The 15,711-nt window shown below is 41.6% G+C and overlaps 1 protein-coding gene and 1 long non-coding RNA gene across 3 annotated transcripts in view; both read right to left on the minus strand.

Annotated features, from left to right (window-relative positions):
• Positions 1 to 298: 298 nt before the first annotated feature.
• On the minus strand, positions 299 to 973 carry LOC311257538. Its single transcript, XR_014622632.1, has 2 exons — positions 739 to 973; positions 299 to 645 (listed from the first exon to the last, which is right to left on the minus strand). It is a non-coding gene; the product is annotated as an uncharacterized lncRNA (long non-coding RNA).
• An 11,349-nt stretch (positions 974 to 12,322) lies between these two features.
• enpp6 (ectonucleotide pyrophosphatase/phosphodiesterase 6) overlaps positions 12,323 to 15,711 on the minus strand; it is a 95,711-nt gene continuing 92,322 nt past the window's right edge. For both annotated transcript variants that reach the window (XM_084353205.1, XM_084353204.1), the window contains 2 exons: positions 13,040 to 13,163; positions 12,323 to 12,715 (listed from right to left, as the gene is read on the minus strand). In XM_084353205.1, the coding sequence (XP_084209331.1) occupies positions 12,504 to 12,715; positions 13,040 to 13,163 (336 nt within the window). In that variant the 3' untranslated portion in view covers positions 12,323 to 12,503. The remainder of the gene's footprint in view (positions 12,716 to 13,039; positions 13,164 to 15,711) is intronic.

Raw genomic sequence — 15,711 nt, forward strand, 5'->3', positions numbered from 1 at the left:
CTGACTCAGGGGCCATTCAAGTCAGTTTTACCTAACCTCATACCGTCACTGTCCACCACTCAATGATGTTGTTAACATGATGATAGCAAAACAATTAGACTTTGTCTAATTTACCGTTCATATTTGTTACATGTTAGCCTATAGCTAACAGATTGGGTTGCTAGATAATAGTAATTTTGTTGAGAAAGCTGAAGTAATCAAAATAGCTTATCACATACTTGTCTAGAAGTAAGAGGGCCAATGTTATGATTAGTAGTAGGTTGTTTGAGGACCCAGAAGCGGACACCAGAGCAGGGAGTAGTTTGAAAGATATTTATTGAAAACACAATAAGAAGCCAGGTAACAGAGGAGAGCTTCGGCTCAGGCTGGTGGCTCAGCCGAAGACGAGGTAGAGGGAACACACAGTGACACTGGTGGAGTGCACACAAAGTATGTAACACACAACTCACAATGAGAAGCCAGGTAGAGGAGGAGAGCTCTGGCTCAGGCTTGTGGCTCCACCGAAGACGAGGTGGAAGGAACACAGTGGCACTAGTGGAGTGCACACAGAGTATGTAACACAGTGGATCCCAGGTAGGTTGGTAGCAGGTGCTGGAGGCTAGGTAGTTGGTTGGCCGTGGCGCTGATCCTGAGAGAGTCTGTTCACTGACGAAGAAGTGGAGAGGCAAAGTTAGATCTTGAAAACAAGAAAACACAAGATACTCAGTAGATGCTAGCACTAACTGTTTGACCATGTACCACTTCGATCTGACGAAATCATCCGTCAGCGAGCGGAGAGAAGATCAGGGTATTTCAGCTGCTGCTGATTGCCACAATGCGCTGCAGGTGTGTGTGAATGGCAGCAGTTCTGGTTATGGGGAAAACAACCCCACCCAACCTCTCCAACGCACCTCTGGAAACACAACAAGCACAAAACAACCACAAAAAGGGCCACACCAACTGTCCAGATATGGCAGCCAAATCAGGAGTGGTTTACAATCCTTTCAAATCCTGCTAGAGACCATTTTGTGATGGGATCACACCAGAACAAGGAATGTACAACAATAAACATGGTTCATGTTCACTTGTTTCGCCAAACTCACTTCTCTAGTGTCATCTGTTCCATTGCACCATTCACGTCACAGCAGGTGTGATCCCATTGCAAGATGGTCTCCAGTTTTACCTAACCTCATTTTTATCTCCACCACAAGCCTGCCAACATAAGGTGCTATGGTCATATTGGGGGCAGTAGTAGTGTAATGCCCAGACAGGCAGCACTTGCCCCTCTCGCATTACCACCACTGAGGTGCCCTTGAGCAAGGCCCTTAACCCTGACTGCTCCAGTGACTTGCAGATGAAACTGTGGTTGTACTGAGGAGCTTTCAGGTGTGATTGAGTAACTGTGTGAATGTGATCAGGGCGTTCCATGAAAAAGAGAGCATTGCTCTCAGTGAAACTCCCCTCAGTAAATTAAGGTTTAAAAATGTACAGCATACTGTATTGAATATTGTTCTACTCTTTACAGTCACTGTGTTGGCAGGGTTGATAACCAAAGTAATAAACTTTTAAAACTCTTCACAACATGCATGCAACTGTATGACATGATATTAAAAAATCTCACTTTGCTTCTCAGATACTTTTATTTCCTTCTTATAATATCAATAAATTCGAAGTTAACTGTTCACCTGAACAGTTTATGATGTTGTATACAGTGTAATTATAGTCCTTGACAATTTGAAACATAGGAGTAAATATCACCCTTTCTGCATTATCTTTTTTCGGTTCAGGAGATATGATGCAAAATACATAATTCAGTTGCAGCGGACAGTAAAATGACTGCCACGTGGCGTTTTTGCGATTGCTCCATCTCTGAAAATGTTCATTGCCCTAAATTGTACAACTGTACCAAATTTCATTCTTTTATGAAAAAGTGAAGGAATCACTTCAAATTTGTCACATATGTAGACTACTATGTCTATGTAGAACAATTCAATAATCTAACTATCTTAGGGGTGTGGATCTGAAGATTGCAGATTGTGATGAATCTTGAAGGAATCAACAACTTACTTTTCAGGTGAATCATAGAGATTGTGGTATTTATTGTCCTTCTTCTCTTTCCAAACTTCACAAAAACTCATTGATCACTATGGTGTGTTGTGTACCTAGAACATGCTGATTATATGTGCTGGAGTGCAGCACCACTACAGTCTGTTGTGAGGCTATTTTCCTGAAGGCCAATGAAGGACAGGAAAGTTGTGTATTAACAAAATGTATCATTACCTTTTGACCTTACATATTATTACTCCTTTGAATATGTGTGAGTTACATGAACTTGCGTAAGTTACAATCTGTTACTATCCATATTTTATTTGTTCACTTCTCTACAAGGGGGAATAATAATTCCACCACAAATTTAGCGATGAGAATGGGATTGGACGTGTGACCGGACTTCATTGGATGGCAGGGGTTGACCTACATAGATTCCTCCCTGCAGGTAAGAGGCTGTCCTAGGATGGAGCCCTCAATATCTGACCTATAATTTACCGTGCCCCCACTTGGTGACTGTACTCACATGATAGCTGGGGTAAAGAGCCCTCTAGATCAGTTGGTCCCATGTCTGTAGCCCTTTTTGTTGCCGAATTATATGCATTCAAACATACACCAAGTTAAGGTTCAGTAAAGGTCATTATTTCAAAGCAGGAGCCATGAAGACTCTTCATATTGACAATTTAGGGCATGATTACTGGAGGAGGGCCTGAAGTGCTAGGTTTAGGGTTAATACTATTGCTGAAAAGACCAACATGTTGTTATTCACAGGTCATCAAATACCACTGTATGTGTAAGTCTTTACACATCCCTGGAATTGTTTTATTTTTTTTTATTTTCATGATTCTTATGATGATGTTATAGGATTTTATGTCATCATGACATATTCAATTCAATCGAAATCTGTTTTATTAGCCAACAGTATTTATGCACACACCAACACACAAATACAGAGTGCTTTATTGGATGGCATGGCTCCATATCAATGCTGTCAGCACAAAACAGAAGTCGAACGCACCGCCTTACGTGTAGTTTATATAGCAACCAGCATAGCAACGACCTGGCAAGACCTGCTACTAGCAAAACTAAGACTTGTACACATTCACTGCATGAAGATCTCAACAAAAAATGCACATTACTCGCTAGAAATGTTATCAAAACAGATTTTAATGGCAGAAGAATCTTAAAATATAGCATTTTCCACTGACAATAGTAACAAATGTCCATCATTTTCCCAGAGAAAAACTCAACAGTCACGTAATATGGATACTGGCCAATCACACACAAAAAAACTATATTTGAATTATCATAACATATCTTTTCTATATCCATTTTGCCAGATACCTTCAAGTCATAATCCCACATGGAAATTCTTTCTTCTTTGTTCTAATAATCTTGACAACAGAACTGTGTGAAAAAGAAGTTATGTTGTTGTTTACTTGACAGCATTGTGTCTCAGAAATAAACAGAATTATGCACACCTACTTTGTTGTCATTCAAGTTTAAATGAATACCTCGAATAATATTTATTGAACCTGAACCTCACATTGCATATCTGATCAGATAAGCAGATTTTCCCATTGCTTCTGAATCGGAAAGTGTGATGACTATAAGTCCTTACCTTCAAGCAAATACAAATTTAGCAGGCAATAGCTCAGTCATGACTTAACAAACTTAGTCTAACCTAAGCAAAACCCCACTAAAACTGGTTGAAGTTGTGACAAAGCTTAATTGACCTCATGTTTTGTGTTAAAACAGTATTGTCAATTTTGGGCTTATCTCTGTGAAAAAAAAGGGTTTTTGCACAGTATAGTAAATAAGGCCATATTTCAGTGAAAACAGGTTTTTCAAGCAAGTTTCTTAACAAGGAATGTTTAAAGTTGGATAAATATTATGGCAAACATGGTTGTTAATTGTTTTTCAATTAAGCTGTGGGTCCAAAGTCATTCATGCCAATTTGAGGGTTTCTCAGTGAAATAAGCGTCTTTATGCACAGTAAAGGAAATTAAGCAATATTTCACTGAAAAATCATTTTTAAAGCAAGTTTCCTATAAAGGAATGTGTAAATTTGGATAAATATTATGGCAAACATGGTTTCAATTAAGTTAAACTTCATGTTTTGTGTACAGGACAGTCATGTCAATTTTTGTCTTATATCGACAAAATTTGTGTCTTTTAGCACAGTATACTACATTAAGCTATATGTTGATGAGGCTTCTCAGTCATCCAGGTCATGGTAAATCTAAGTGCTGTTGCGTAGGCAGCTGCACTTGTTTCAGTTTCCTGAAGACGTTTCACCTCTCATCCAAGAGGCTTCTTCAGTTCTAACTAACTGGAGGGGAGTCGGCAGGCTTTTAAACTCTGCGTGGGTGTGTCCTTACAGAGTTGTTAAGGACACATGTGAGCTCTGAGTTTCAGAGTTGTTAGGGCCACTTGGTTTTGACAAAGGTCCAGTTTGGATATCCACAGGTTTTAAGTGCTCCCCTGATGTGCTTCTGTTCCTTCTCCTTCTCCTCTGACTTAGTGGGCAAGGTCTCAGCCCAATGGTTTAGGGTTCTGATGACCCCCAGGGGTCCAAACATGCGCGTCGCCAGACACATGCGCTGTGCCCCCCTGTAAAATTCCAGATGAAATTTCACGAATGAGTCTATTTTTCATCACAGACAGTTTATGATCACAGAATAACATCCGTACCCCTGTGCTATGACTGACACGTCTCGGAGTAGTTGACAGCTTCTGTGACAGGTGACAGCCCCGGAGCCCCCTCCCCTGCAGTAGATACTGAATGGAACGGGCGACACGTAGCGCGCAAAATTTAAATACAAACACTGCTGCGGATCATAGATACGGACAGCCTGGCTGGCGTCATGGACAACAGACAGTTCTTTAAAAACAGAGGGGATCGAGACAAAGAAGCAGCAGGGAGGAGGAGAAATGTGAATGAGAGGGAGAGAGGTAGGTTTAGCTTTTTTTGCTCGTGCACTGAGCCAGATGTTAATGGGAATCATTTCGGGAGAGAGCTCAGCTAATGAAGGCTAGTTTATCCACAGGACGTTAACACACTGCCTACCGTACGTTGCTCTGTCGGCTGGGATCGGGCTGTTTTTAAATACTTAAAACAGAAGACATGCAGGTTCGATATTCAAATGAATTCATTAACACTCGAAAAAGGTGGTTTGGGTCTGGGTGTGGGCCCGTGCCCCTGCAAAGCTGCAGGCCTAGCAACGCCCCTGGGTCACATCGTCATTCCCTATGTCGTGGGAACATCTGAGAAGCTTAGGAGGATCTTTATATAACATCATATCCCGGTTCACTTTAAACCTACCAACACGCTGAGGCAGAAACTTGTCAATCCTAGTCCAACGGAGCAGATACGCAATGCAGCGGAGCCAGTGGAAGTACACACAAAGACTAGAGTGAAACCTATCAGCTCCAGACCGAACTCGGATCTGGTGGAATTTAGGGGTAAGGCTGGAAATTGCTGTGTCATTGGGAGAGAAATGTGGAGATAACTTAAAAAACTCCACTTAAAGACGGCAGAAAAACTGCAGCTAGTACTACTGCTTTTGGTGATATTTACCATTTTGAGTGAGAGGACAAGTAGACGATTGCATTCATGTCTTTTTTATTTCTGTAGAGGGAAAAATGAGGGAGCTGGTTTGAGAGACAAAACTGGTACCGTCTGCTCTCCTCCAGATATTCAGGCTCAAAATTAACATTGTGGATTATGGGGGAGTTGCTGGAATGCTTGTCACTCTAGGGCTTCTACAGCCAAAATTTTACGTCCTACATCTGAAATAAGACCATCATCTGAAAGCCAACAAGATTTCCTACATTTATATGTATGCAGTATATTGTCTATGAGAAGTAAAAGCTGTGGGACCTAAATCGAGATGAAGAGAAGTTTTTCCAGCTGCTCTCCACTCCAGCGATGATGTCAGGCACTCTGGCTCACGCAATACACACCCATTATAAAATCTGAGGATGAGCTAAAGAACATTAAAACTAAAACTTTGATCATTTCAAAAACATAAAAGATTTTAAAAAGCTGAAATACATGCTGAAAAGTTTAAAGTCTTCTAACTGCTGAAATTTTGAATTATTTCTGTAGACTATGAAGAAGGAGAAGAGGTTGAAAGTGGGGAGGGTTGGAAGAGGATTTGAAGATTTCTCCATTTGCCTCCATTGTAAAATTATTTTTGAGAAAGCTGAATATTTGAATTTAAAAGGCTGAATGTGCTTAAAAGGTCCGTGTATGGTCCGTGTATCATCTGATCATTCATTTATTCCATTTAATCTGGCAAACGAAAAACGAAAAAACAATCAGTCAATATTTCATTTTTCTGTTTTCCTATGTTCAGCCCAAAACGGAAAATATAATAAACAAGGGAACCAAAACGAAATTAAAGCTGCAAGCAGCGATGAACGGGCCCTCGCAGTCCACGCGCGTCGGGGCATGCTGCTGTCGCGGGTTGTTCATGCAACAACTTCCGTTGAAGAATCAAAAGTGAAGGCAGTCAAGCTGTTCTTTCGTCATTTAGCAATAAAAGCGCCCCCTATTGGCTGATTTGAACAACATTTTTCACAAACCATCATGGAGGCATGCAACACAATTAAAAAAACTTTAGTGTTAATGGGACTGTATTTCATCAAGGTATGGAAGACTGTCTATGTGACCACAATGTGCAGGAAATTGTTGTTTTATATTTTGGGCGTTCTTTAGACTATCACAATTCTTTTAATAGCTTTTTGTTGGAAGGGTCCACAGATGCTGTGTGCAAAGTTTGGTGCAAATTGGAGAAATTGGCTGGGAGGAGTTCGAAAAAGTAGGTTGGTGACATTTTGCGAATGGAAATTTAGCGCAAAAGAGGGTGTGGCCTACATCACACAATTCAGCTGTATGCAGGGAACACGTAGATATAAGGTTTAACAATGTGCGCCATATTATGTGGGAGTTATTAGCCAAAAACGGTTTTGTCTTGATATGAGCGCCACCTGCTGGTCATTTTTGGTGTGTGAGTTACAGGGGCCAGTCTACACAACCCCTATGAATTTCATATCCATAAGTGTTATGGTGTGGGCACAGTGCCATATATAATATTAGACTGCCACCAGAGCGCCACCTAGTGTCGGATCGGTAAGACATTCGTCAGCTATCCTCAGGAGGGCATCGGCAATGAGTGTACCAAATTTTGTGTTAATCCAACAAACCGATGTTGAGATATAAAATACTTCAATTTAAAGAGCGCCACCTAGTGGTCATTGGCCAAAATTTTGCACAGAGCCTTAGGGGCTCATGGGGAAGTAGTGTCCTGAGTTTCATTTCGTTTGGACACACCAATGTGGAGATATTCAACACTTCCTGTTTTGAGGCGAATCTACAGGAAGTTGTTATTTAATAACTTGAGTATTTGGAATATCAAAATAACAATAGGGTCCTTGCAGGTTCCCTGCTCGGGCCCTAATAATAAATCTAATTTACATTTTCCGTTATTGTTATACCATTTCCCACGGTACATTTCTGCTGTGTGGCCACACTTTGCGCATGCACAATGTATAGTCGCTCGGTGTCCATGGTGAGCAACAACACACCGGTCTGAGTGGCAAAAGTCCCACGGTCCAGTCCATTGACTATGTACAGTCTATGGTCCAGTCCCAGTAGACCCCTGGAGTCCCACATTCTAATGGCCTCACTCGAGCCATACATGTCTCTAATAAATGTAGGGCTGCCCCCAAATAGTCGACCAAGCACTGGTCGACCAAAAATCATTAGCAGACCAAAATTTCATTGGTCGATTGGTCGCAGAAAAATAAGCCAAAAAAATTTGGAGCCGTGTCTTGTCAAAATTAAGTCAAAATCTATGTGACTGGCGGCTGGTCTGTGTATAAAAGGCTGGAGGGCTTTTAATTTGAAGGGCCAGACACAGGAAGTCGTGACACTCACTCACTGCCAGTGTTTTTTTTTTTACACGGCAGGTCCCTTCGACATCGCGGTTAGACAGTTAACAATTAATAGCCAACCATGTCGGGAAAGACGTCTAAAATATGGGCTCATTTTGAAAAGAAGAAGGATGACCCCCCCGAGTGCGGCGTAACATGAAGGGGAAAGCTCCATGTTACGCCGCACTCGGGGATCGACGCAGGACTGGCAGGACTGCTACTGCTAGGCTACTGCTAACGTGAGTTGTTGAAAAACCTTTTTAGCAAACTTTGTGTACACAAACGATGTTCTCAATGCTCGTGTTCATGTGTAGAGACCCTGGTGATGCTACGAGCAAAGTTTCATGTTGTGTCGAGTCTTCTTAGTGTTTTAAAAATAGCGATTTTGATGCTACAGAAAAGTTGCCCTGTGCACCTCCATTGTAAATGAGTTTGACCTGGAAACGAAACTACAGTGAATCTTAAAAGTGGCTTTTTCCTCGTAATTATGCTTTTACACAAAGGTTTGACTCGTGTTCATTCACAAAATAAGCTGAGGTTGCATTTTGGCAACATTTACACCTTAAACATGTAAGTAGCCTAGCTACCTGCCCATGGCGGCCCGAACGTTTGAAAGCAGAGATAAATACATTTTATTATTGTTATATGGGCTAATATTAGACTATTCGTGTGTACTGGGGAAGCTAAATTATCCAGCTTACTGTGTTTTACTTGTTGTGTAAATCTCTTTACAGTCGCATCCACTTTACTGCGGAGATATATTTATTTATTTATATATATATATATATATGTATATATATATATATATATATATATATATATATATGCGTCGATTAGTCGACTAATCGCTCTAAATGACGACCACTGGTCGACCAAGAAAATCCTTGGTCGGGGGCAGCCCTAAATAAATGACATGTTTATGAATGGAGTGACGTATCATGAGATCTCAGAAAAGTTGCGAGAAATGGGTGTCCAGCGGGGAAGCTCTGAAATCACACAGAGACGCCGCAGCGGCAGTTCGCCAATTTTCCGCCATTGGTTGTTCACACAGAACCAAGCAGCTCCAGCGTAAAAGACGAACCAGAGTATAATTCACACAGAAAGCCGGCGCTGCGGCTCCAAAGGAGGTGTGACGGTACACGTCATGATGATGACGTATGTGTTTTTTTCAAGGTGTTTCCCGGTGTCCTCCTGTTAATCTAAACATGTACCCGCTGACTGTTTATAATCATATGGATGCTGTTATAATGTGTTGTGGTTGAGATCCTGACCCACCAAACATCCTGGAAAGTGACAAAGTTACGTTTTTCTCTACATCAATTACATAATCGCCATTAGTCAACAGGACGCTGTCCGACTCTTTCACTGGCGGGGAGAGAGGCTGTTTTCTGGGGGGAAAGTTCACTGAGTCTCGGTCGGGAGGGCTGACCGTCGAGGTGATTTTTTTCACCGCGACAAACACTTGGTGAGTTAAAGTTTTTTGCCGGGGAAAGATGCTGTTTTTCGGGCAGAAATGTGACGAAGAGTCGGTCGGACCGACAGGAGGACAGAGGCTTTTCCTCATAGAAGTTGCCAAAGACACTACTAGTTACTAGGTTACTGTTGTATGGTCATGTAACGTTGCTTTGTGGGACATTTCTTTATATTTTGTTGAGTGAAGGATCTGTTTAGTTATCACACAGTGAACATCATCAGACCGACACACCCCTTCTCTGCGGCGCCGGCTTATCCGTTCACACTGGTTCGGTTCGCCAATACTGCGCCTCTGATACTACCTCTGGAGACGCATCAGAGGCGGAGGGAAATTTCACCCCTCGCCGCATCTGAGACTTTCACACAGAGGCGGATGCGGAGAATTGGCGCAGGATCCCCGCATGCAAACGGCAGTGTGAATGGGGATAATGCGGCGTCTCAACCACAACACATTATAACAGCATCCATATGATTATAAACAGTCAGCGGGTACATGTTTAGATTAACAGCAGGACACCGGGAAACACCTTGAAAAAAAAATTGGCGAACCGCCACTGCGGCGATGACACGGCGTCTCTGTGTGATTTCAGAGCTTCCCCGCTGGACACCCATTTCTCGCATGGCTCGAGTGAGGCCATTAGAACTTGGGACTCCAGTGGTCTACTGGGACTGGACCATAGACTGTACACAGTCAATCGACTGGACCATGGGACTTTTGGCCCTCAGACCGGTGTGTTGTTGCTCACCATGGATACCGAGTGACTATACATTGTGCATGCGCAAAGTGTGGCCACACAGCAGAAATGTACCATGGGAAATGGTATAACAATATCGGAAAATGTAAATTAGATTTATTATTTCGTTTTGGTTTCCTTGTTTATTATATTTTCCGTTTTGGACCGAAAATAGGAAAACAAACACCAGTTTTCAATGTTTGGTGCATACAGAAAAACGAAATATTGACTAGTTTTTTTGTTTTTCGTTTGCCACATTTAATGGAATAATTGAATGATCAGATGATACGCGGACCTTAAAAAACTGAACATTTCAGTAGTTGAATTATCTCTGTAGCTGAACGTATGCTGAAGCACTCGCAGAACGAAAGTAGAAAAATTCCCCATTAGGATGAATGGGGAAAATTTTGCAGAAAAGGCTGAGTATTTCAAATAGTACAATAGATAGAAATACCAACAACAACAACAACAATAATAATAATAATAATAATAATAATAATGATGATAATAACAATAATAATTAGGGGTGTAACAAAAAACGATTTGAATCGGAAAATCGATTTTTGATTTAAAAGATGCGAGTGCATCGGTACAGGGACTAATAAATTGGGCTTAATGTAGCTTGAACCGGCCGATGGCCCGATTAAAAAGTTATAAATCGGTTTATGCTGCACATGCAGCAGCAGCTGATGAAAACTGCATCTCTCTCTGACCGTCTCTCGCTCCCTTAAAACTCTCGCGAGACTTTTCGCAGTTACGTCAGATAGCGCTGTGAGTTTGTGAGGGAAAGTGGAATGGCTGACTCGGGCAGGATCCACAACGCTCCGGCAAGGTTAAAGTCTAAAGTGTGGAAGAAATTTGGATTTTATTTGAAGAATGGAGTACTGGATAAAAGCGCCGCTATATGCAAAGACTGTAAAACTGCGATAAAGTACTCTGGTAGTACGACTAATCTCAACACTCACTTGGTGAGACGGCATGGGGAAACAGGCGAGGAGGAGGCTAGCACAGCTAGCACAGAGACACCGACAGAAATACAGGACTTTTTCCAGCCAAAACTCACCCACAACTCGGCGAGAGCAAAGGTAATAACGGCCTCAATAACCCGGTTCATTGTTAAAGACATGAGACCATACTCTGTCGTGGAGAATGATGGCTTTCGGGACATGATAAAAACATTAGAGCCCCGATACACCATACCGACTCGACAGCATTTCACTAACAAGTGCGTACCAGAGTTGTACAACAAAGTTAAGGATGAAGTCAAAGAACAGCTATCCAATACAGAATGAGTGGCAATTACCACCAATGTCTGGACATCATGTGCCACTGACTCCTATGTGACAATCACAGCGCACCATATCTCTCCCGACTGGGAGCTGAGGAGTCATGTTTTACAAACCAGGATATTCATCGAGTCACACACAGGCAAAAACATAGGTGCTTTATTAAAAAAAAATGTACAAGGCATGTCTTGAAATTTTATGTTCTACCTCACTAGCTCATTGTGCCTTGATCTGAGGCTACACAGATCTCTCTGTTGTTTCTTTGAATTTAATTAAAGTTGGAGAGCTCTTACGTGTTGTTACATGTTAATAAACATGACAAAAACTACAAATACACTTCTTCTCTAGTCTTTGATAAATCTTTTTAAAGAAATTCCACATTTACAAGTTAATTCATTTTATGAAATGATTGTCTACTTTCAACAAGAAATCCATTGCATCATACCCTCTCGAATTGAGCCGTGCCTCATCGAATCGAAATCCTTCTGAATCGAACTGAATGGAATCGTTCCATTTTAAAATGTATTGTTCCTGAATCGTATCGTACCCCATGTATCGAGATACACATCGAATTGTCTTTTATTGGAGAGATGCACACCCCTAATAATAATAATAACGATGTCTTTTCCGAGCTGAACGTTTTGATAGTTAAATGGTTTCTGTAGGAGGAGATACATTTTGAAAAACGTACAGAAGATAAAGATATAAAAGACGTAAGAAAGGGTTAGTGTTGAATCAGCATTCACACTAATTAGAGCATTACATTTTTTACTTTCAATTATTTCATTTCTATCAATTGGTAAACTACGCAGTCTTTCCAGCCGAAATCAGCCGAACTTGAAATGAATGTGAAAATTACACACGTCAAACTTAATGTTTTTAATTTTTGTTGGACATGTAATGTAATGCTGTTCCACCTCAGACATTACCACATTTTGATCATACATGGAAAGCTGGAGAAGGAAAAAAAACAACTTTAGCTTACGGCTCTTAAGGATGCAGAGTGGAAGTTCTTTCTAAAGTGTTGTAGGTAGCTCTATCCAATTTAGTCCCATTGTGCCAGATATATTCCTAAGAAACCAATACAGCAGGTCCAAAGGGTTGTGGGCTGGGATGGACCAACAGAGCAATTCAGTAAGTACTCCACCCGAGACCAGGAGCCATTATTGGGCAAAGGTTCCACTCCCAATGTCCAGCACATCACGTTATAGACATCTACTGCTCGAATTGGAGCTGCCCGAACATTCCGCTTGAAATCTAGATGAAATGAGGTAAACTTAATTAGATCTACATCTGAATTTAATAACTTTAAATTATAATTTACAATATTTATATCATTTCTCCCACACAGTTCACAGTCTCCATCTAAAAAAGACACCCAGGATACATCCCAACTTCATGTTCTGGGTCATATCTAGATTACTAGGAACTGTAGCATCTTTTCACTAACATGCTAAACCCTGCTTTAGACACACAGTTCTTCACATATAGCATTGTGAAGCAGGGTGTTGCTTGCCTCATTGATCACAAGTGTACAAGAATGACCAGATTATATTCTTAAAATATGATTTGTTTTTTTACCAGGTCCAGTCGCCAGGAAAAAACCTCTCATGTCAAGGAACTCATTGTCGTAACCATGCCAACCATTTTGCCATGCTAACGGCTCCCCAGAGTCATTTTTCCAGTATGGGAGTCTTGCCTTGTTCTGGAGTGAGAACACACCACACACACACACACACACACACACACACACACACACACACACACACACACACACACACAAGCAATAAAGATTTACAGATATTTGATGGCCACATCAATACCAGACAACATATTATACAGTTGAACATGCCAGAATAGGATGAGATTAAGAGTGTTGTGTTAACTGCTATTTCCAAGGTCAAGAAAGAACAATCAAGATAAATGGTTCTCTGCAGAGTTTGCTCAAAAACAAAAAGAGTGAGTGAAACGCTATGTTTACATTTACATTACCTTAATACATTGTGCGTATCCCTGAACTCCGACTAAACTGTCAAAAACATTTCCTTCCACTAAAACTTAAAGTGTTTTAAATTCAGCAGTGTGTACATCCATATTTATTTACTGACAAAAACTGTACACAAGGTGGAGGACTGACATGTACAACGTAGCGGCAAAGGAAGTCAACAATTATCTCAGGGTCAAGGATGTCCATAGAAAAGACCCTTCTCTGGACCTTAAACCTCCCTGTCCACCAGGTATGGACGACGTCTCCTGAGACAATGAGCTGCCAGAAGGTGCTTGACTGAGTAAACTGCTTCACTGTTGATGATCAGTGGGGGCGGAGGGGATCTGGAGGAAGGAATCAATGGACTCTCTTTAATAGACTTGAAGCTGCTGACATGTCCACCACCATGAGCAAGGTAGTATTACCTTCAGAGAGCAGACTGGTGATGAAATCAAGGGAGATGTCGGACCAGGGCTGTTGGGGCACGGAGAGGGGACACAAAAGACCAATGGGGTGGCTACGTTGGGTATCATTGCATACACACACAAGACAAGCAGCGACAGAGGGACAAACAACCAGTTCGGGGGACACCTGTCCGGCACTCAGACACCATCCAAAGCCTTTCTGACCTTGGCTTCAATTCCCCATGCCCCAATCACACATGAGTTGGGGAGGTTGTTGGTCGGTAAGCTCTTGCTCAGCTTAGGGAGAGTACTAAAATGTCTCTTGTGAAGAGGTAGCCATAGTACCGAAGTTTCTGATCAATCGTCCATAGAAATTAGCAAAACCTTGAAATCTTTGAAGTTGAATTTCGTTCTAGAATGAACTATTCCTTTAAGTTTGTTTAGTTTTCCAAAGATGTCCATTACATATGCTAAGAGGCACATTTTCTGCTGGTCACACTAAAAGACGACAAAATCAGTTTTATTCACATCTATGGAAAATGCCAACAGTTCGTTTCTCAGCTTGAAAAAACGCTCCAACCCGTTACCTCTCGACACCCACCCACCGTGCCTCTGTGTGAAACAGTAAATGTTCATATTCAGAGCCCATGTCGGTGCATAGTTTTGCAAAAATGACGTGCGTGCAGAGGATGTGGCTTGATGTAGTTCACCATGGTTACGACCTGCTGCAGTATGTCTCCGATGGGCACACTCAGTTCTTTAGATGCCAGTTGTTCAAGGCGAATCATGCAGTGATTCCATATTGCAGATGGGGCCCACTGGGTGATAAGTGTCCGCAAACCACTTAGCCGTCCCGCCGTAGACGGAGCCCCGTCTGTGCAAAATCCCACCATACGCTCCCAGAGAATTCTGTTTTTCTCCATATAATCGTGAAGGACATCGTACATTGCTTGGGCAGTCTCATGTTCAGGAAGAGGGAGGCAGTACAAAATATCCTCGTGAATTGCATTCTCCTGCATGTAACGAACAAATGTCAAAGCATGGGCATTTTTTCCTTCTGCACTAACATCCATTTGAAGAGCGTAAGCCGGGGAATTGTGACGTTTTTCTGTCAGCATGCTCTCTTGTTCATCAGCGATTGCATCAATCCTTCTTTTCACTGTGTTATCAGACAGTGGTATCGTCTTCAGTTTTTGAGCTTCTTCCTCCCTGCACATCGTTTTTACCATTTCGATGGCAGCTGGCAATATTAATGTCTCAGCAATGGTAATGGCGGCTTCATAGCCCTAGCAATGAGATAGCTCACCTCAAAAGACACTTTCTGTGCCCGCTCACTAACCGTCACAGTCTTTTTGAAGTACACTCGCTGCTTATTCAGCTTGGCATATTTCTTTTCGAAAAATGATCTTGGTTTGCCGACATGTTCTTTGTGTGTTGTCTCAAAGTGTCTTTTAAGTTTGTTCAGTTTCATACTCTCGGCAGACAGGACGTTACCACACAGCAGACATTTTGGCTTCTCTTCGTTGCTTTAAATGACGCTAGTAAATCCATACTGAAGGAAACTTTTGTCGTATTATCTCTGTCTTTTTGGTGTCTGTTTCTCTGTTCCTCTTGGAACTGTCTTTACGGGGCCAGGTGGGCAAAGAAATCTTTCCATTTTTTTTTCTGTTTTTCCCTACTGACTGCAAGTTTGTCTTTAGACTGGTTGAAGCGGGAACTCAAGTAGCAGTCACTTGTGCAGTCACATGATCGCGGCCGTCAATCAAGATGCGCTAGCTCAGATATTTTTATATGCTGCATTTTATTTGAACTCGATTTATATTCGAGAAAGTGAAAGTATAGAAGTTGTTACAGTTGTTTAA

This window comes from Pagrus pagrus (genome assembly GCF_965226575.1).
Source record: "Pagrus pagrus genome assembly, chromosome: 5".
Lineage (NCBI taxonomy): Eukaryota > Metazoa > Chordata > Actinopteri > Spariformes > Sparidae > Pagrus > Pagrus pagrus.